At 45.8% G+C, this 21,319-nt stretch overlaps 1 protein-coding gene across 1 annotated transcript in view; it reads right to left on the reverse strand.

The window, feature by feature from the left end:
• LAMA1 (laminin subunit alpha 1) overlaps window positions 1–21,319 on the reverse strand; it is a 123,297-nt gene that overhangs the window by 47,448 nt on the left and 54,530 nt on the right. Inside the window, exons 13-28 of the mRNA XM_065935153.1 lie at window positions 20,404–20,505; window positions 18,263–18,474; window positions 17,336–17,447; window positions 14,544–14,654; window positions 13,024–13,151; window positions 11,943–12,029; window positions 11,081–11,292; window positions 7,472–7,578; window positions 6,436–6,613; window positions 5,691–5,827; window positions 4,767–5,003; window positions 3,633–3,776; window positions 2,823–3,002; window positions 1,477–1,662; window positions 791–918; window positions 13–133 (exon numbers count right to left, since the gene is read on the reverse strand). Coding sequence (XP_065791225.1) covers window positions 13–133; window positions 791–918; window positions 1,477–1,662; window positions 2,823–3,002; window positions 3,633–3,776; window positions 4,767–5,003; window positions 5,691–5,827; window positions 6,436–6,613; window positions 7,472–7,578; window positions 11,081–11,292; window positions 11,943–12,029; window positions 13,024–13,151; window positions 14,544–14,654; window positions 17,336–17,447; window positions 18,263–18,474; window positions 20,404–20,505 — 2,382 coding nt within the window. The remainder of the gene's footprint in view (window positions 1–12; window positions 134–790; window positions 919–1,476; window positions 1,663–2,822; window positions 3,003–3,632; window positions 3,777–4,766; window positions 5,004–5,690; window positions 5,828–6,435; window positions 6,614–7,471; window positions 7,579–11,080; window positions 11,293–11,942; window positions 12,030–13,023; window positions 13,152–14,543; window positions 14,655–17,335; window positions 17,448–18,262; window positions 18,475–20,403; window positions 20,506–21,319) is intronic.

Here is a 21,319-nt window from a genome sequence, read left to right on the forward strand (position 1 = left end):
ACTGTCTCCTACCTGACACGAGAGTCCAGCCGTGCCAGGAGGACACAGACACTTCTCTAACAGGAAGGCCACCTCCCTGCCCGTGTGTGACTCTTCCGCCTTTCTGCCGACCTCCATTGAAATATTTGAGATTCTGTGAAACCATTGGGTTAAGAAGTGTGAAAGCAGGCACTAATATTTACAGAGAGAGTTTTCAGAAACAGCACATTACACAATCATGTTGGCACTCCTAGACAACCAGAACTTTCCTGCCAGGTGGAGGGTAGTTCCTATTCCCAGTTATACAATAAATGGGTAAAAACACACAAAAAGCACATTAGTCATTCCACAGGGCAAGACCTTGGCCAAATTTTCAGAACTTAAGCACAATGTTAGAGAAAGCACACCTGAAAGAACTCGAAGTACTAGTCTGGCCATAACTTAGGTGGCTTTCTTTATGGGATAAGTATTATGATACTAAATGAGCAAGGGATGGCATTCTTGATGCATTGTGACAAAGAATGGACCTTGCAGTTGAAGGGCAGAAAGCGGTAGAACTGTTTTGTTGCTTATATGAAAGGTATCATCCTCACGTACTTACAAGTTATATCCACATTACTATAGAAGATGGATAATCTATGTCATTTTCACATACTTCCTAATAATATTAATATTTAATAAGATTTTGGTGAGGAACAGAAATATATACATATTAACAACATGGGGTAATGGGAGATGATGTGAACCAAGTCCTTAAGGTTTGCTTTCAAATAAGAAAGACATATTAAAAATTCTAGAAATTTTCAAGTACCTGCTTTGCTGTAAGCCTTGGCCATAAGAGGCTTTGATGAGGATGTACTCAACGTTGCTAAGAATGGACATAAAATCTGAGCGTGTGACAGGTTCTTCAGAAACAGAGTTAAAATATTTCCAAAAATTCTGCAGATGAGAAGCACATTCAACTAAAGTCAGGGTACAGATCCTCAGAGGCCCATGAACTTAATTCCTTTAGAGATTTCTCCAGCAGTAAGCCCAGTTCTGTGTGTGACCCTAAATTTAACTACAGAAGCTCTCCTGTCACTTGCTGGGAGCAGTAGTCCCACCACCTCATTTATCAACAACCTCATAACACCTCCCTGGGACCAGCCACAGAGAGAACAATCAGTAGACCTCTTCTGGAAGAAGGAACACACACGTCCCAAACTCAAGGGCACCCAAAAACCCAGAACCATTATATCCATACGGCTGAGACTCCTGTACTCAGATTAAGGATTTAAACTGCAATTCACGCTAAATTAACATGAGCCTCATATGCATTTCTCGAGAACAGAAATTTGAATCCTTTTAGAAATCTTGCTAAACCCGTTGGAATTTTGACCCAAAGCCTTCTTCTTCACTCTCTTCTTATTACAGCAGAGAAACCTTATTCATGGTTTCATTACATGCAGAATAGAGTTCCCAGCTCAAGGAGTGTATGTGGAAAGAGCGCTCAGTCACCTCTTTCATCCCCACTTCCTGCTCCTGCCTCACTCCGTTCTCGGGGGCTGGTGCGTCCACGTAGATGACCTGCTTCCTGGTCCGGCCTCCTTTGATGAGCACCTGAGGTTCCAGGTTGGAGGTGCCGATCCCATCGGAGGCATAAAAGGCCACGCTGTAGCGCAGTGCGCCGCCGTAGGCCAGGAGCTGTCGGAGAGAACAGTGGTGTTTTCGTCTCTGACGTAGCCTTGGTGTAAAGATATTTCAGCATAAGCCTGCTGCCATTTGAAGGAAATCTTGTCTCTTAAAAATACATCATGTGAGTGTAATATGTTGTTTGACATGTGCTTCCTTCTAATTCTACTTAGTTCCAGATTCTTAAGTTGATCCAAGCTATAGTTCTTTAAGTATGCAATCCTTTAAAAGTTTTAAAAAACCACTTTATAAAGGTGTGTTTGGTTATAAAAAGCTGCATTTATGTACTGAATACAAGTCGATGGGTTGGGGATAAGTACACCCTTGAAACCACCACCACCACCATCAAAGTCACAGTCAAACCCATCACCTCCCAACGTTTTCTCTTGATGTTGCCAACAAAGGTGAGCTCCAAAGTAACAAAGCAACATGAGAGTCATTCTAATGATTTTTAAGCTCCTTTGAATTAAATATGATCTATAACCATTGGAGCACATATTTCCAAGTTTCAAAAATCAGGATGAATTCACACACAGACTCATGCATTTATATAAGCAAAAATGCAAATGATGTCTTCAAGTTTCTTTTTTTCCCCCCAAGTAGGTGACAAATTCTTAAGAAGACCCTCCTAGGCCATAGCACCCAGGCTTGTATTGAGCCTCTATTAGTAAAAAAGAAAATAAAACAAATGTTTGTTGAGTGATTGCTTTAAAAAGGAGAAAAAGACTATGACTTTCACTTGAAAAGACTTTTAAAAATTGATGTGTGTGTGTGCTAAGTCATTTGTCTGACTCTCTGTGACCCTATGGACTGTAGCCTGTCAGACTCCTCTGTCCATGGAGATTCTCCAGGCAAGAATACTGGAGAGGGTAGCCATTCCCTTCTCCAGGGGATCTTCCTGACGCAGGGATTGAACCTGGGTCTCCGGCATTGCAGGCAGATTCTTTACCATCTGAGCCACCAGAGAAGCCCCTTAAAATTAATGGAAATGTTAAAAGAACCATTCATCTGGAGGACTTTTTCTAAGTGTTAACCACTCCATCCCCTTGCAGAAGAGGAGACCAATACCCACTCTAGTTAGCAATAGGCCAACCCAGGGCCCTTGTGACTTCCAGGGGCACCGCTGCCCCCAGGAAAGGTGGACGGGGCTCTAGGCTGGGTGCTTGTCTCACCTGGTCTCCCTGAAACTGCCCGGGCAGCCGCCAGTAAAACGGCTCCGCGTGGACCTGCTGCCTGACAGTCACGGCGTCGAGCAGGACATCGGGGGCCTGGTAGTACACCCCATCAGTCGTGCCCTTGAGGTTACTCTGAGAAACCACACGCAGGAGAGGCTGACCTGAGCCCAGCGTCACCTAGTCAGGGAGGGGAGGAGAAAGCCACTTCAGAACGTGAATGAACTCCGCACCTCGGACCTCAGAGGCTTTGCTGTTTCAGCCGAGATTGCTTCATTACTCAAACAGGAGTAAGAAAGGCTTTTCTTTTAAATGTAAACATCCAGACTAAAATGAACTGAAAGTGCTATACTGGGCAATGTTCAGCTACATGAAGGAGACCACTGAGACACTGCAACTTCATCTTCCAACTAAGGCTGCGGGCAGGTTAGCACAGAGCAACACTGACATCTTCGTTCCTGCTCCGATTACTTCCTGGACAGCTTAGGCAGGGCTCTGAGTCTTTTATTTTTTAGGCCTCACAGGTCTTAACTGCAGCTCGTGGGATCTTTACTGTGGCATGCGGGATTTAGTTCCCTGACCAGGGATCAAACCTGGGCCCCCTGCATTGAGCACTCGAAGTTCTTTAGCCACTGGACCACCAGGGAAATCCTAGAGCTCTGATTCTTAATGATCTCAAGGTAGCCTCCTAGAATTTCTGACACAGTAAGAGAAAAATGCAATGCAAGTACTTGACAGTCTCTCCCACCTGCACCCAGCTCCCAAGGGTAGAGGGTCAAAAACAGAACGCTGAATGTGCGTGTGACTCACCGGCGTCCTCACGTAGCCCTGGGCTTCTGAGCACAGCTTCGACAGCCCGAAGCAGAAGCAGGGCGTGCATCCCCGAGGGTTCGCCTCATCCAGAGCAAAGCTGCCAGCTCGGCACTCACCGCACTGAGGACCAGCGACATTTTCCTAAAGGGGACAAAGCGATAGACTCACTTCTACTTGAGAAAAGGAGACACGGTTTCTGAACAAACAGAAATGAAATCAAAGAAACCATTTTGGATGAACAGGTATGGATGAACCAGCTGCTTCTTAGGCTGGCTCCTCAAACTCTCTGAGCATCAGTTCTCTCAGAATCAGTGATTCCCAAGCTCAGCTGATCATCTGAATTGTCTCGGAAGCTTCAGGAAAATGCAGACACCCTCGCGAGTCTCCAGGAGGGGGCCTGGATTCTCCTGGAGGGAGTCCCAAGGGGAAGTGAGCAGTCAGGGGAAGAGCCTTGGGCCAGTTGCCCTGCAGTGACCGTCCGTGGTGAGAACTGAGACCACAGATACGGGGAACCGAGCACGCATCCACTGAGGACTCATCACCCCCAATCCACTCGAGTTTCCCCTCCTTCATCCCCCACCACCAGTCAACCCAGGGCCAGGCTTCCATCTCCTGGACCCAAGCAAAGGACCAGAGAGAGTGGTCAAGGACCTTCTAGTGACAAAGCACAATGGGAAAACGAGTGAAAATACACAGTTAGGGATGATATTGAAACCTAACCTCCTGGAGAAATAATCAATGCAAATTTCCTCCAGTCTGCCCAGCAGGCACAAGAGAATAGTTACTTACCAGCTGAACAACCACACATCTTCCTGAAGCCCTGTTATCTATTTCACCTGTATATTCAAGACAGATTGGCTACTCAGCCAACTGGAACACATGATAGAAAACTCGGCATGGTCTTCAAATCAGTTCCATCATCTGACACTTGTAATAAACTGTACAAATTCCATCTAAAGCATCATCCATCACTCTAGAAGAGCACACACAGAATTTAACCTCAGACCCAGAAGGTGGTGCAAACTCATTATGAGAAGCCTCTAGAAGCCAGGTGCTTATTTAAATAGTGAAAGCCCCGAAGTCATGATGACGAGTGAGAAGGTGGAAAGGAAGTGGGGCCCAGGCCTGTACCTTGCAAGAGCAGACTCCGGTCTCCTGGGCACAGCTGCAGAGACCCTGCTCCTGGTCACAGGCATCAGCCAGGGTCCCCCTCGGGTCACAGTCACAGGCCACACAGTCGGGGAAGCCTTTGTACCCTGGGGAGCACTGGTTGCAGGCCCGTCCACCAAATGCAGGCTTACACTGGCAATGGCCAGTGACAACATCACACTGCTGGCTGGCTGACCCCACACTACTGCAATTACAGGCCTGGAAGAGACAACAGTGAAATAAATCAAAAGGTAGCTTTTACATTTTCATAATGTGTACATAGGGGGGACGACAGGAAACCTGGAGAAACCATACAAGCAAACGGACCTCTCTCACTACTGCTTTTTGGACTCATGACACAAGTCATCAAGAGACAGGACCCACATTGCTGGACATCATTGAACCCATGCATTCTGGGCCACGGTTGCAGACTGAAATTCAATCTACTCAGTAGGTCAAAGCAGTCCAGCAGAATCATTTTAGATCTCGAGGAATGTTCCCTCTGTTTTCAAAACGCAAACTCCAAGTTTAACAGACGAAAGTAACACAGAAAAATAGAACTGCTGAAGATGGCCATACATGCCCCGTCCCAGGAAAGCACTTTATGTCCTTCTCCTGGAAGATAGCATTTATTGCAAAATATATTTAAAAGGCAGGAAAATAAAATTTTCATATACCAACCCATCAATTTCTCCAATGTATGCTCTTGAAGAAAATTTTGAATATTGTATTTTAAGGATGTCCCGTCTTCCAATTTGATTCCTACCATAGGTGCTGAGTTATGACTATAAACCATAAAGCTACTCAAACAGGTTAAAATTAAGCACATAGATAAAAGAAAAAGAATGAAGCCTGACACAGAGAAGGAGTTCTCAGCTGGGAAAACACGCAGGTGACCCCGCACACCTGGCATCCGAGCTCGAGGTCGTGGCCCCAGTGTCCGTCTGCACACTCCTCGCACGCTGCACCCCGAGTGTGAGGCGGGCACACACACTCCCCCGTCTCTGGGTCACAGGTGTTCTGGGTGTGAGCACAGTCGCAGGCTACGAGAGAGACACGGGGTCTTGTTAGGAATCAGGGCCATCGGGTCAACCAAGGGAGTCAAGAGGCTGCTGCTGCAGAATGTCTGCCTATGTTAATAATCTCAACCACTCCTGTAGTTCCTGAAGAGACCTCATGATCCCCAGGACCCCGCCATGTCTCATGAGAGGCAGAGGCTCCTCCTTGTTGAAGAGAGGCTGATGCATGAGAGATGATCAGGAGGCAGAGGAGAAACAGAAGGTCAGGCAAGGCCTCCGCAGGTGGGGAGGGCAGACAGCTAACGCTTACTGAGCCTCTGTGTGCCGATCACTGTGCCAAGAACTCTAAGCACCACCTTGACAGCAACTCCTGGATGGAGTCTAATCGGCCTCTCCTCTTTACGGATGAGGAGACCGAAGCTAAGGAAAGTCATTAGCCTAAGCTCACAGTTAGTACAGCCTGACCAAGGCTTATGGACTTCCCAGAACAGGGATCAGGAGTCAGAAAAAAAGGGATGAAATCCTACATGTAAAGAAAAAACGTAAAGGAACTTAACAGAATTAGTCCAAAGTCGAAGGAGAAAAGTTTAGGCATTACAGGGAAGTCTGAAATGCCGAATCCCAGCGCTTACGTGTACAGCCACCGTCCTGGTAGGAATAGAAGCCATGGGCACACCTGTCGCACTTCTCCCCAGCCACACCTGGGACGCAGAGACACTGGCCTTCCGCCGTGCAGTCATCCGACAGGGAGCCGGCACTGCAGTTACAGGGCAGGCACCCGAGCCCCGTGTCCAGCCCATAGTAGCCGTACTGTTTCATGGGGGCAGAGCGGAGGAAGACAGAACAGATTTTAGTCAGTGACTAGTACCGACTAATGGAGAAGGAAATGGCAACCCACTCCAGTACTCCTGCCTGGAGAATCCCAGGGACAGAGGAGCCTGATGGGCTGCTGTCCATGGGGTCGCACAGAGTCAGACACGACTGAAGCATCTTAGCAAGCATGCATGCATTGGAGTAGGAAATGGCAACCTACTCCAGTGTTCTTGCCTGGAGAATCCCAGGGACAGAGGAACCTGGTGGGCTGCTGTCTATGGGGTCACACAGTCAGACACGACTAAAGCGTCTTAGCATGCATGCATGCATGCACGCATTGGAGTAGGAAATGGCAACCCACTCCAGTATTCTTGCCTGGAGAATCCTAGGGACAGAGGAGCCTGGTGGGCTACTGTCTATAGAGTTGCAGAGTCGGACACAACTGAAGCGACTTAGCAGCAGCAGCAACCCACTAACCACCGACCCAAGGTACATGAGTTTGAGCAAACTCCAGGAGATAGCGGAGGACAGGGGAGCCTGGCATGCTGCTGTCCACGGGGTGGCAAAGAGTTGGACACGACTTAGGGACTAAATGACAAAAACAAAAGTACCTACTAGAACATTTCTCCAATCAGCACCTGCACGTGTCACAAGCTCACAAAGGACTCAGGACCCCATCCGCCCTCCCTGGGAACTGATGCACACTCTCCAGATGGGGGTGCCCAGCTGTTCCCACCACCGTGCGGCAGGCACCCACTCTTTCTGCCAGTCGTGATCCCATTTCATCTGAACCAGTTCCAGACGTCAACACTGACACACACACGAACTGTACGCGAGGGCCTGGAGGCATCTTACCAAGCACTGGTCACACCGTTGTCCGGTCACGTGTGGTTTGCAGCCACAGAGTCCAGTTTCCGGGTGGCAGACGGCAGAAAGGGAGCCTTGGCCATGACATTCACAGGCTAACACACACAGAAGACGCATTTGTGCCTATCTCTGGATATGGCTCTTATATAATCCCCTAATCGCCAAAGGAGAAATCTCACACATTCATGTTGCAAATCGGAAAATGAAAACAAAATGATTGCTTTGCAATAACTTTAAAATTTTACTCTTTTTCTGAGTGAGCCAAAATAAGGTTGGTGGAAGGAACCATCACAGAGAAAAAAATGTACTGAAACTATTAAGGTAATAATCTGCAAATGAGCTTAACCAATTTCATGAATTCCTTGAAATTTTTAAAATGAGCTGCCAATGTATATCAACCAATCTTCATAAAAAACATGCAAAGAAGATTTCAAAATTGATTTAGCCATTTGCTCATTCCAATCATATATAAATATTTTAAGTTGAGTTACAGCCATGTAGATAAGTAATATTATAGTTCACGATTTAATTTGAAATATTTCTTATTCTAAGACCCGAGTCCTTTGACTCAGGCATTCAGGCCTGAGATTGCAGTTTCATCTCCAGCCAGAATATTGATGTTTAAAGCTATGAAGTTCCTTGTGAAAGTGATGCAATTTAACGAGTCCTTGTGAAAGTGATGCAATTTAACGAGTCCAAGAAAGGTTTAATTGATATTCAAACCACAGCTGTCAATATGCACCTCATTTAAAATTTGTAATATGTGTGCGACAAGATATCCCAGGATGTGTACTATCTAGGAATGCTTGGGCTTAGAAAATGCACACTCTCTGTCCGATGGCATAATCATGTAAGGAAAACATCATGCACTATCTCAGGCCCAGGCACACTGTGTGTGGCAGGCTTTGTAGGGTATATACCCGTCAGCTTCTGTCTGTCATGTTACAGTCAAAATGTGAAATAAATGAATTAACCTTCATAGCAAACACAGAAGGGGAGCACTAACATTTTTCTCTTTGGTGAGAAATCTAAGACTTATAAAGATGATATAATTTACCATAGATCACACAGCTATGTCAGGCTGGATGTACATAAAGCAAAATATGATGGAAAACTTGTAAATGTGTTTGAACACTAAATTTTAAGTAACCTAAATGTAGATCAAGTAGTTCTGATGAAAATTTAGCATCCTTATTATTGTTGTTGTTTAGTCACTAAGTCGTGTCAGACTCTTGCAACCCCATGGGCTGTAGCCCACCGGGCTTCTCGGTCCATGGGATTTCCCAGGCAAGAATACTGGAGTGGGCTGTCATTTCCTTCTCCAGGGGATCTTCCCTACCAAGGGATAGAACCCGGGTCTCTTGTGCCTCCTGCATTGCAGGCCGATTCTTTACCACTGAGTCACTTGGGAAGCCCATACTAATTAGGATGGGCTATAAAAGATGCATTGAATTTTGAAGACTCATTATTTTAAAAAAAGAAAGCAGTCATCTCATTAACACTTTGAAAACTTGATTACATGATAAAATTACACTTTCTATATATTGAGTTAAATACATGTGTTATTAAAATGTATTTCATCTATTTCTTTATACTTTTTAAAAGGTGGTTCTTAGAAAATTTTCAATTACACGTATGGCTTGCATTTCTATCGGACACTACTGATACAGAAAAATGATAAAAATTACTGCTGTTATTGCTAGCAATTATAATTGCTACCATTTATTTACTGTCTAGATCTTAAAATTTGTTATCCCATTTATTTTTCAGAAAGGCCTAGTGTACACATATAATTATGTCCATTTTAAGCATGAGGAAATAGCAGCTAGGAGAGGTTAATAAATTTGCCTAATATCACACAGCTGCTTGGTGACCATGTAACCCTGGACGCCACCCTGTGTTATTCAGACCCTAAAGCCCTGAATCTACACGTGTGCTTCCCTGCTACACCATCCTGTATAAGCTCCCCACTGGACTTGGGGTTTTCAAGTCTGATAAAGTTCCAACTCCCATCACAATACTCAGCACAGTGCCTGGGAAGTAACAGACATGCAATAAACGACAAACGAACTATCATCAAGGTTTACAATAAGCACGAAAAGAAAAGCCGTGAGAATGGTGAAGGCATTCTGTAAACTTTGAAGCTTTACACAATTACAGGTTACCATAATTATGATAATTATCATGTCCTATGATAATCAAGCAAGGTGCTGAACGGCAGGTTCATAGCCCCAGGGCGATTAACACCTTGTTCATCTCTTGGGCTCCTAGGACAGCATGTTTTCTGTATCACTGGCTCCCTCTTGTGTCTCTACATTGTAATAGCATAGTAGGGCTTCAGTATTTATAGGAAATCATCAAAAAGGTGAAATCATCAAAAGGGGCTTCCCTGGTGGCTCAGATGGTAAAGAGTCTGTCTGCAGTGCAGGAGAGCCGGGTTCAATCCCTGGGTCGGGAAGATCCCCTGGAGAAGGAAATGCAACCCACACCAGTATTCTCGCCTGGAAAATCCCATGGACGGAGGAGCCTGGTAGCCTACAGATCATGGGGCCGCAGAGTCAGACACGACTGAGCCATTTCACTATCAAAAAGGCAGTGCTAGTGGTAAAGAACCCGCCTGCCAACGCAGGTGATATAAGAGACACGGGTTCGATCCCTGTGTGGGGACAATCCCCTGGAGGAGGGCATGGCAACCCCCTACAGTATTCTTGCTTGGAGAATCCCATGGACAGACGGAGCCTGGAGGGCTACAGTCTACAGGGTCACAAAGAGTCAGACACAACTGAAGCATCTTAGCATGCATGCATCAAAATAACATACCACTGCAATTTTTACTCTTTCATTCCTTTTTCAAGAGCCATGCAAAAAATAAAGCTGAGAGCTATATCAGCCCCAAGGCTGTAAGTTTGTCATCCTGGGAATTTGAAATTTGCTTTTCTCAGTAATTGGTCTGTCATTTCAAGGGTCTGAGTTGAGCCCTGCAGAGCGACGTGGAGTCAGCAATTCAGGCAAAGACCGCTGAGACGTGCCAATTTGGGGGCAAGGGTCTCCCCATTTCCCACTCCACATCTTGAAACCCCATCTGCCTCAAGAAGCCCTTAGCATCTACCTGACGAACAGGACAGGCTTCCTTCACCTCTGTAGTCCCTGGGAGCAGTGCCAGCACTCTATGAGTACCACTTCCTCCTGAAAGGGGAGGCTGCGTGTTTTCTAGGCCGCTTGACCGCCATTTGGAGTACCTGATCGAGCCAACCCAGTGCAGATGGGGTCAAGTGACCTCCTGGGCGAGCATTGTTTGATGGTAGGTAGATGGATGGAGGTGTTTCCCCAGTGGCTCAGGGGTAAAGAATCCACTTGCCAATGCAGGAGACTAAAGTTCAATCCCTGGGTCAAGAAGATTCCCTGAAGGAAGAACTGGCAACCCACTCCAGTACTCTTGCCTGAGAAATTCCATGGACAGAGGAGCCTGGTGGGCTACAGTCCATGGGGTCAAAAAAGAGTCTGACATGATTGAGCAACTGAGCATGAGAACGAGATGAGTGGAGTCTTCACAAGGCGGTAAGGAGTGGACCCAACTGCAACAGCCCACACACTCACCACGGCAGTTCTTCGCGGTAACCGCATCCCCATAGAAACCGTCAGCACACCTCTCACAGTGGGGGCCGTCAGTGTTCCCAAGGCATCGCAGGCATTCTCCGGTGACAGAATCACAGCTCCCAGGCTCCAGGAGGTCAATGTTGCCGCTGCAGTTGCATGGGACGCAGGAGTCTCCGGGCACTGTTGGGTTTCCATAGTAACCGTCTGCACATCTGTATAAAAGATGGAGACAGAGATGTGCACAAATGCAATTACTGTAGACTGTACCCCACCATCCAGGGACTCTCTGAGTGGTTAATCAATCAGACTGACTCTTTACCTAAGATTTACTGTGAGAGGAACGCGGCTCCCAGTTCAGGCATTCACAGATCCCATCACTCATTGTGAGGCATGGGGAATGTGTCCAAATAAGCCAACAATCTCCTGGGACAGGCTCCGGACCCAGGCAACTTGGCCCCACCATTCAGGGAGGCCACCTCCCATGGAGACCAGCTAGACTTGGCACCAAGACTCACATGGGAAAGACAGCCCCTGGCCTCCGGGCGCCAGGAGACACTTCTATCAAACTAGCTCTCACTTGTGGAATTATCCAGAGTAAAAGGACATTCAAATGTGTGAACAGACGTACGAACTCCTGGCTGTGTCCCATTGTTACTGATGAGAACTCAGGTTAGCTCAGAGAGATCAAAATATTCCCATGGACTTTCAACATTAATTTTCTAATTGATCGACTGGCTTCTCTGAGTCTATAAAATAATAATTACATATCAAAAACTATAAAGCCACACGTAACTACACATTTAAAAACAAACACAGAATTCATTGTAAACATTTTTGGAAACCGGTTGAGTTGAAGGAGTACCTCTCGCACCAATCCCCCGTGTATCCCGGGGCACACTGGTCACACACCACTTCGTCCCCATCATCCAGGTGGCAGGTGGGGCTGAAACTGACAAAACAGCAGAGATGAATGCACTTCTCCAGTGAATGGTGCTGAACTCCTAAATATTAAACTGGTTGACTTCCATCACTCCTGTCCTTACATACCTTCACTCCTTAGCCCAGAAATGAAGGCCCCCAGTCACACGGCCCTGGGCACTAGACACTCCCTGTTTGTCCGTTGGCCTGGGTTGCGATTCTTCCCACTCTGTCTGGGCTCACCGGCTCACCCTCAGTGCCCTCCTCAGTGGTCTCCTCCAGGAGGCTGGCTCTGAGGCTCAAGGCAAGTTCCTCTCCTCCAGTCCCTGGGGCTGGGCTGCCTGCCTCAGAGCTGCCCGCCTCAGAGCTGCCCACACTGGCCAAGAGCAAGCTCACTTCCAATTTCCTCTCCTCCTTCAAGTCTCAGATTGAGAGGTTCCTCAGGGCATCACCCCTGGTAGATGCCCCCTGCACAGTGGACATACTTCCCCTATCCTCATGATCACAGAGTGGATGCCATGGCGCCGGCAGCCACGGCTGAACAGTCTGAGGCTCAGGACACCTACCATGACACCCAGCACATACCGGGCACTCAATAAAGATTTGTTTAATCAACTTAATGAATTCAGTTCATTCCCAATGAGCCTCATATTTACATATTTTGGTCATTAGCTCAAATACTCCTGAAGCCCAGGAACAAGTTTTATTCATATCCATGTCCCCCTCTACTTCCCAGCCCACTGGCAGGCACACACACTGAAGGAAGTGATGATCAACATTAGGCCAAGAGGAAAAAAGGCAGGCAAATGTCCTTGCCACCCCACAACTTGCCTTATATACTTCAATACGTCAAACTTTTTTTTAAAAGACAAAGTCTTTTCCTCCATCTCTAGTCCCAGTTAAGTACTATGGGGCAAATTCACACTCTCATTGCACACAGGTCTTGCTCTGAAGACATCAGTGCAGGTCTGGATGGGGACCCTGGCCCCTCGGGCAGGACGGGCTGGTGGAGGAGCCGGGCTTACTTGTTGGAGGCCGTGGAGAGCGGGCAAGCGCAGGGCTGGCAGTCCCCGGGGGCCCCTCGGGAAGGCAGTCCATAGAAGCCGGGCAGGCAGCGCTCGCAGTGGTCCCCAGTGGTGTTGTGCTGGCATGCCTAGGACACACGTGAGAGGCTTGGCCTGGCCCGCTGAGCGAGCCTCAGAGCTACCCACAAACAACTTGCAGTCCAAGCAGAAGAAAAAGGCAAAACACTAAAGCAAGTCACCAAACACTCCTCTATGAGGAGAGGCTGCCTGTTTCCAGACCGGCTGATAAAATCTTTTAATTTGTGAAAACAGGAAGCAAGAGACCTTTCACTTCCAACCACTACACTCGGTCTCCTCTGCAGTAACAAAATGGATCAAAGAGCTGCTCTGGGACCCTGGATGGCAGAGGGTGCAGGAAGTGGACCCCCCCACCAGACCAAGTGCGGGCAGAGGCCTCCAAACCCAAAAGGAGGAGGGAGAGAGCTTTTAAAGGTGCAACAACGTCATCAAGCAATAGGAAGCTGAGCTTGAGGAACTTATCGTGGGAAGTCTGAGTCTGCGTGCAAGCCATCCTTCCACGCCACCCTACAGACACTTCACTTATAGAGAACAAAGACACGAACAAAGAGCTAAATGAAAGCTGTCTTTCCAGAGAAACAGAAAAAGGAGGCTCCAGAAAGAATAAGCAATGGGCGGCACCACGCCGAGGTCTTCCCCATGGGTCTGATCATTAAATTTTCCCTGCCCTGCTACTCAATCAATCTCTTAGGGAAAAAGCATGAACCTCCCTCCGTACCTCCCTCCGTGCTGGGCGGGTGAATAGGGTTTGGCTGATTACCATACACATTCATTCCATCTCTGAGCGGTGAATCCATTAGAGCCCAGGAGTGTGGCCTGGCTCCCAGGCACAAAAGCCTAAAAGAATTCCTGACTGAAGCTAAAAAACAAGTCTTGCCCTGTATCTGCCCCAAAGTTCATTCTCAAGATAAACCACATATTTGTTAAGCCCTGTTTCAACTCCTACTGCATGAAAGAGGAACTTGTTTGGAGAGTTCATCTGCTAACAACGAGGAAGCATGATATATCGCACAAATGAGTGAGATTATCAGATATCTTATTATTCCTCTTATGATATACTATGTAACATAATGTTAAAATCTACTAGCACTTGCATTTAAAAGATCTGATCTTTTTTGCTTAATCAGTGGACGTTTTCTACCTTTATGTTACTTTTTAGTCTTGTAATGTAAATCATTATTTATTGTCCTAAGAAAAAACCTGCTGTGAAATGATACCTCCCTTTTCTATTATTACCAAAGCAACTTTTCTTCAAAAAAAACAAAAATGAAAAGAAATAAAAGCAGGAAATAGTCTATGTCTTGAACTTAAACCTCCAGATTTTCTCTGGGGTTCACAAAGGCAGGGATGTTCCCTGTGCAGGAAGCATTTTTTAAAAAATCACTTCTGAGTAGAGCCAGGGCTTCAGGGTGGGGAAGGGGCACATGAGGTCTCAGACTCACAAAGCAAACACCATGAGCATCACACTCAGATGCATGGCCGTGGCATTCACAGGGCTGACAGATGCCTCCGAACAGTATTCCGTCCACACGGTAATAGCCAGGGAGACAGGACTGCAAAAGAAGGACAGGTGACTAGACAGGTGAAGGTAACTTCTTATGCAAAATGCAAATCATCTTTTCCCCAACATGTTAGAAACAAAAACCGCTCAGTCTTCCATGAACAGAAAACTTATTTTTTTGCCCAAACATGCCATAAAATGCACCCATATGACGCATACGATTCAATGATCCTTTTTTTTTTTTTCAGTCAATTTACTGACTGGTGCAACTACCACCATAATCCAGTTCCTTATATGTTTTAAAGGCAGAAACATGCACACAGCAACTTAATAGCTATTCAGTAAGCCAGTGTACATCATAGGAGTTTTCCACTGCAACATTCTTAGAAATCATGTGATAGTCATTTAACCAATATTTCAAATGGAGAGGATATTTTTCCCTCTACTATTTTTTCTTTTGCTTAAAATTATAAAATGTTGCCATCATAGTGTTAAATGCACATCTCTGTCAAATAGCATCAGTTTAATAAAACAAATGTTACAGGTACGCTTCCCTTGGTCATCGTGCTGGTCTGACAACTTGGAGATTCAGGGACAAGGAGGCCCCTAGACACTGTACTTCATGTCATCCTCCTGGCGACCCTGAGAAATTGACTCTCTATTTGACAGACATGCAATCTGAAACATGAAGCATTAGGTATGGTCCTCGGTGCTCATACAATGATTCAACACCAGGTGTGCACACCTGCAAGACCCCTGTCCACGGGCCGCCCAGGGCAACAGCAGACAAGAAACGCATCCTGAGTGCAGGCTGGGGGATGATTAATTTGAGGCTGGCACACTCCCTTGGGGCCATGGCACAAGGGGGTATGGGTTTGTTTTCTATTGTTCTAAGGATTCTTAGAGAGGATTTCATTATAGTAATAATGTATAATGCCTTCATTCACACTGATCTTGGGAATGTCCCCTATCACCTCCCGCAGCCATGCTCCCCTGGGGACAGCAGGCTTCTCTACAGATGCGCATTGAGCAGGTAGCCGCCTGGGGGTCTGTGTGGCAGCTACAGGGCTCCCCCAAATTCCATTCTCAGTGAATAGCTGCCTGATTCTTTAAGTTAGCTTCTGAGCAAGAGGTGGATTACAGAATGAGTTCTGCTTGACACTGACTTGAGGTTCCTGTTCCGGCCTGAGCATCATCCCACACACACCCACACTTTGGCTCCAAAGCCACACCCACACCAGCACTTGCCCTCCAAAGCCCTGCCCAAACCAGCACTTTCCCCCCAAAGCCCTGCTCACACCAACATTGCCTTCCAAAGCCCCGCCCACTTGTCCTCCAGCAGTAACTCCCCCTTCCAGTCTAGCTGGCAAGGCTCCCACTTCCATGGTTATCCTGCACTACCTGTGGCTCCCCTAAGCCCACATCCACATACTATGAGGTGATCTGAGGGTCATTTTTCCATTAAGCAGGAGACCCACGGGGATTAGGACCTATGAACTCTTGTTGGTCCTAAAAATAAATGAGATGTTAAAAAAAAAAAGTTCTTTGGTCCCCACCCCATACCAAAAAAACTTTGCAAAATATGAAAAATAGAGATAAAAATATTTAATTAAATATCTACATCAGGAAGTTTCAGGCCAACTTTATTAACTACAAAGTTAGTAAAGGTAAAAACAGATTATAAGTTAAATGTTCTCATTTTGTAAAAGTGCAAGCCAAGAAATCACAGCCAATGACAAATGTTCAGTCAGTCATGGGCATGAGAGGACCTCGTGGCAGCTGTCAGGGGTGGAGTTCAAATCCTAATATGACTGCTTGCTAGCTGTGTGACCTCAGTCAAGTTCCTTAACCTCTCTGTGTCTCTGTTCCTCATCTGTGGAACAGAAAGTATGTGAAGGGCCTGCCTGATAGGGCTGTTTTAAGGATTAAACGGGGTTATATGTGGAAAGGGCTCAGAACAGTGCCAGATACATACAAAGTTCTCAGTAAGAGAGAGTTATTATCAATATGGATGTCCAAATAATTCAAAACATACTTCAAAATTTTTAAGCAAAAGATTACTTTTAGCGATGAATGTAAGTGTAGTTTTATACACTGACTATGTGATGTGGAGCCCAGGTAAGTGACACAGCCAGGGGCCATCAAAGGTCTCCAGACAGGGCTGGCTTGGCTAAAGCTTTCCAGGTCAAGTGTTGGTAACTGGTAAATGTTCAAATACAATCAAAGTTTGATCCTCCTTAGGAATGCAAAATATGGCATGGGTGCTGCAACTTTCCTACTAACTAAGCCAGACAGTGACACCTACTGAGGGTATTCCCAGGGGCTTCAGAGAAATCAGATTTATTTTTTTTAAGTTTTTTAAAGATTTTTTCGATGTGGGCCATTTTTAAAGACTTTATTGAATTTGTTACAATATTGCTTCCATTTTTTTTGTTTGTTTGTTTTTTTCTCCTTTGGCTGTGAAGCACACAGAATCTTAGCTCCCTGACCAGGCATCAAACCTGCACCTGCTATGTTGATAGACAAATCTTAACCAGTGGACAGCCAAGAAATTCCCTAGATTTCTTTAAGCAATGTGTTTCCTATATTCCAAGATCCCTCAAAAGTCTGAAACTTAGAAACACTGCGTTTCAAAAATTAAAATTCAAACGTACATCATGACATCACCTTTGACGCATTTTTTCCACATAGGAAGGAGAAAAGGAAGCAGATAGGAAGGAGGAGGAGGGTTACCTCGCAGGAGATGCCCGCGTAGCCCTGGGGACACTCGCAGTGCTCTACCTCTGTGGCCAGGGACAGGTCTATGACATTAGGGCTGGCCACGTCCAGAGAGACAGAATCCAACCTACCAACAGACAAACAGATAGGCCCCGTTACACAACTTAAACATGCTTGCATGCAGCATCTAAAACCTCAAAGAAGACGAATTCCTAAAAAAGGCTTAATTCAAACAAAATGATTTTTTTTTTAAATTAAAAAGGTGAGTGTGTTGTAAGTAACAAGAGATTTTCACAACAGAACATTTTCTGGGAGCTGTCATTAGTCCCTGGAAATGCCTTCGAAATTTGGAAAAAGATGAGCTACTGCCCAACACAGCTGAGGCAAGGCTCCGCGGGGCCCCTTCCGAAGAATGAACTTCAGAAGAACAAGCCCAGGAAGCCGAACTATCTCTAGTGCAGAGACAATGTCACTGAGTGTGCAGTTCTCTTTGGTTTGCTTTAGCCTTATTCTTTGTGCACACTCTGGCTGGTGTTACCAGAAACAGACCTTCTCGAAGTAACAAAACGACTAAGGCTAAACTCATGAGCTTCAAAATAGCCTGTGAAAATCTAAGACTATTAACATCAAGAGGGTGAAAACTAGGTGCAACATTGCTGGCAACTGTCCCCTCATTTCTCAGAAAACCACCCTGCAAATTTCTGATCCTGACACCAAGTCTATTTCCTACTAGATACATTGGTCATGGACAATTCTTCTTATACTTTTGATAAAATTATAGCAATAAAAAATAATTCCAAGACAGACATTTCCATTAGCTGTGTCCTTAAAATTGTCAGTATATTCAACTTAAAATACATAATGCATAAAATGGACAATTCATAAACTATGCAGTACAAAAGGCAAGACCACCGTAAGTTTTCCCTCCTTACCAGTACACACCTGTAAAGAGCTGCCTTGGCAGAGTTGTAGTTGGCTCTGATCAAGAGATGGGTCACATTGGCGAGGACGGTCATCAGCTGGTCACGATCTATCTCCCTCTTGCTCTTGAAATTTCGGAAGTTCTCTGGTACCAGTCTAACCACGTTCAAGTACTCTTCATATGGCTGCAACAGCAGGCCCTCAGCCTGGGTGCTTAAAGTGATTCCGTTTCCCTAACATTTTTAAAACAAGGAGGAAATACATTCATGATTCATTTTCATGATTAAACACGAAAAGCAAACTTTGTATTCAGCCACCTGGCTTTTCATATCTTGGCCAAACGTGTAATACTATCCATGTAGCCCTTGGTCCAGAAGGATCAGAGAGATTTCACTGTGTTCCTCTCAGAGGAATTTGGATAATAAGTCTAAAGACTGTGCCTCTGCTAATCTCAGAAAAGAAACAAAGGCAAGCACTAGACCAAGTTTTCCTCAAAGCAACCAATCTGATACCCCTCATCTTTTTTTTTAAATTGAAGTACAGTCGATTTACAATGTTTCAGGGGTATAGCAAAGGCCAAGGCCTTGCTGAATTTTTTGTTTGGTTTTATTGCAATTTTTTTTTCATCTATTTTTATTAGTTGAAGGCTAATTACTTCACAACATTTCAGTGGGTCTTGTCATACACTGACATGAATCAGCCATGGAGTTACATGCATTCCCCATCCCGATCCCCCCTCCCACCTCCCTCTCCACCCGATTCCTCTGGGTCTTCCCAGTGCACCAGGAATATAGTATCTTAACTCATTTCTGGACACAAACATTTAATAAACCTCCTGATTCCTAGCAACGTAAGAAAATACCTATTAAAACCCCACAAGTTCTACTCATTATCAGCCATTGCTGGCATTCTGTCACTAGAGAATACACACCAATATCTGGTAAGTTGCAAGCTTTCAAGATAGCCTGAATTTTAAAAGTCAGTCCATTAGTTGTATCTGATGGATGTAGATTTGTCTCCTAGTTCACTTTATGTCACGAGCTAAATCTGTGAACCTAACTTCCTCTTATTGGTGGGTAATAACTGAAAATAAAGATTTCTTCATGCTCACTTCTTAAAAGTCATCAAAGTCATCAAATAGGAGCCCATTTACCATCGTGTGTTTTCTGACCTATGTGTGTACCCCCAAGGGTAATGCTCATGTTTCATTTTTTCAAAACCTTAGGTTTTGTTTATACGGAGTGTTTGTTAACCTAGTCTGTCAAATAACAATTAGGAGAATACCTATTTTAATTAGAAATTTTAATCCTTGTAAAATGAATTTCAAGGACCGACACGACAACTAGCATTTCTTTTAGGGAACAACATGGTGACTCAGACGGTAAAGAATCTACCTGCAACACAGGAGACTACGGTTTGATCCCTGGGTTGGGAAGACCCCCTGGAGGAGGGCGTGGCAACCCACTCCAGTATTCTTGCCTGGAGAGTCCCCATGGACAGAGGGGCCTGGTGGGCTACAGTCCATGGGGTCCCAAAGAATTGGACATGACTGAGTGACTAAGCACACAGTTGCTTTCCAGTGTTGTATTAATTTCTGCTGCACAACAAAGTGAATCAGCTATGTGTATACATAGATGCCCTCTTTTTTTGGATTTCCTTCAGGTCCCCACAGAGCTCTGAGAAGAGTCCCCTGTGCTGTAGAGTAGGTTCTCATTAGTTATCTGTTTCTTTTTGTGATGGGAGTGAGAACAGGGATGGAGGGGACAGAGGCGAGACAAAAACAATGACACATCTCCTGTCCGCACACAGACCCTGTGCTGCCAGACCCTGTGACCAGCCAGACTCTGGTCACTCAGTGGGGAGGACACGCCCGGAGGGGCGGAGGGGCTCCAGGGCCGATCAGGCAGTCCCCACACGGAGGAAAACCTTCTCCCCTTAGGATAGACACCTCCACTACAGGATAAAGGGAAGAGCTACAGTGCAGCCCCGGGGCAGTTCTGGAAATCCTAGTCTCAGGAGACCTGAGAGGCAGGCCACTGCTGAAAGCCCTCCTGGCCCTGAGCTCCTCGCTACATCGCACCCCCTCTTAGACACTTCCAGGCATAAAGCTGACCCCCCACGAAGCCCTCTCAGCTCTAACACAGCGACAAGAAAGCAGTTACCTTAATGATGACGTCGGCGTGAGACAGGGGGTCGCCGTCCACCGCGTCCGCTGGGACCTCGTAGGACACCGTGTACTTCAGGAAGCCACCGAAGGCGGTCAGCTGGAACCATGGAGGGACAGTGAGCACCGAGGAGGGAGCAGAGCGTGTGGTCGGAGGACAGGGTGGCTAGGACTCATCTGGAAACTGCTAGACTGCAAGGGGTCCCCGAGGCCCCCACACGTAAGGACTTCACATTAAAGGCAATGGACAGGAAGCGTGTTATACGAATCTGCTGTTTAACTGACATCACCAAATGCAGGATATTGTTAAATGCACAGAAAATGCACTCCTTCTTAGAGCTAACGAGGTAAGTGACTATGAACTTCTACTAGTCCAACAACAGACTTTAATTTCGTGGAAGAACGGCAGGGGGTGGGAAGTTTGCCCCAGGACTATAGTCTCAACATTTGGTCTCATCACCCTGCTTGTGGGAGAATGACAGACACATGTGTGATCAGCCAAAGGAAGGACGGGTTTTCTCCAACCCCATATCCTTTAATGTAAAAGAGAGAGAGATTTTTTTCTGCCAGCTATAGTACAACAACACAATGTTCAGAAGCCAATTTCTGCACCATAAAAAAACTGGAGAGGTGATCCCCAGACACACAAACTACTGAATTTTGGTGATAAGACCTCATTCTAAATAGAAAATGACTTCTAAGATTGTAATTTAGTGAGGAAAAGCAATCATTTTCAAAAAATAAACACCATTTAAGCATACACAAAACAGCTATAAAATTTAAAATGTAACCATCATATTAACTAGAAATGGACTATGGCACGATACCTACACCATGACTTAAACCAAAGGCGAGGCTGAGGCGAGGCTAAGGCGAGCAGGGAGCCATAGCCATTAGGAGATATTCCACTGAAT

The sequence above is a fragment of the Muntiacus reevesi genome, chromosome 4, assembly GCF_963930625.1.
Source record: "Muntiacus reevesi chromosome 4, mMunRee1.1, whole genome shotgun sequence".
Taxonomy (NCBI): domain Eukaryota; kingdom Metazoa; phylum Chordata; class Mammalia; order Artiodactyla; family Cervidae; genus Muntiacus; species Muntiacus reevesi.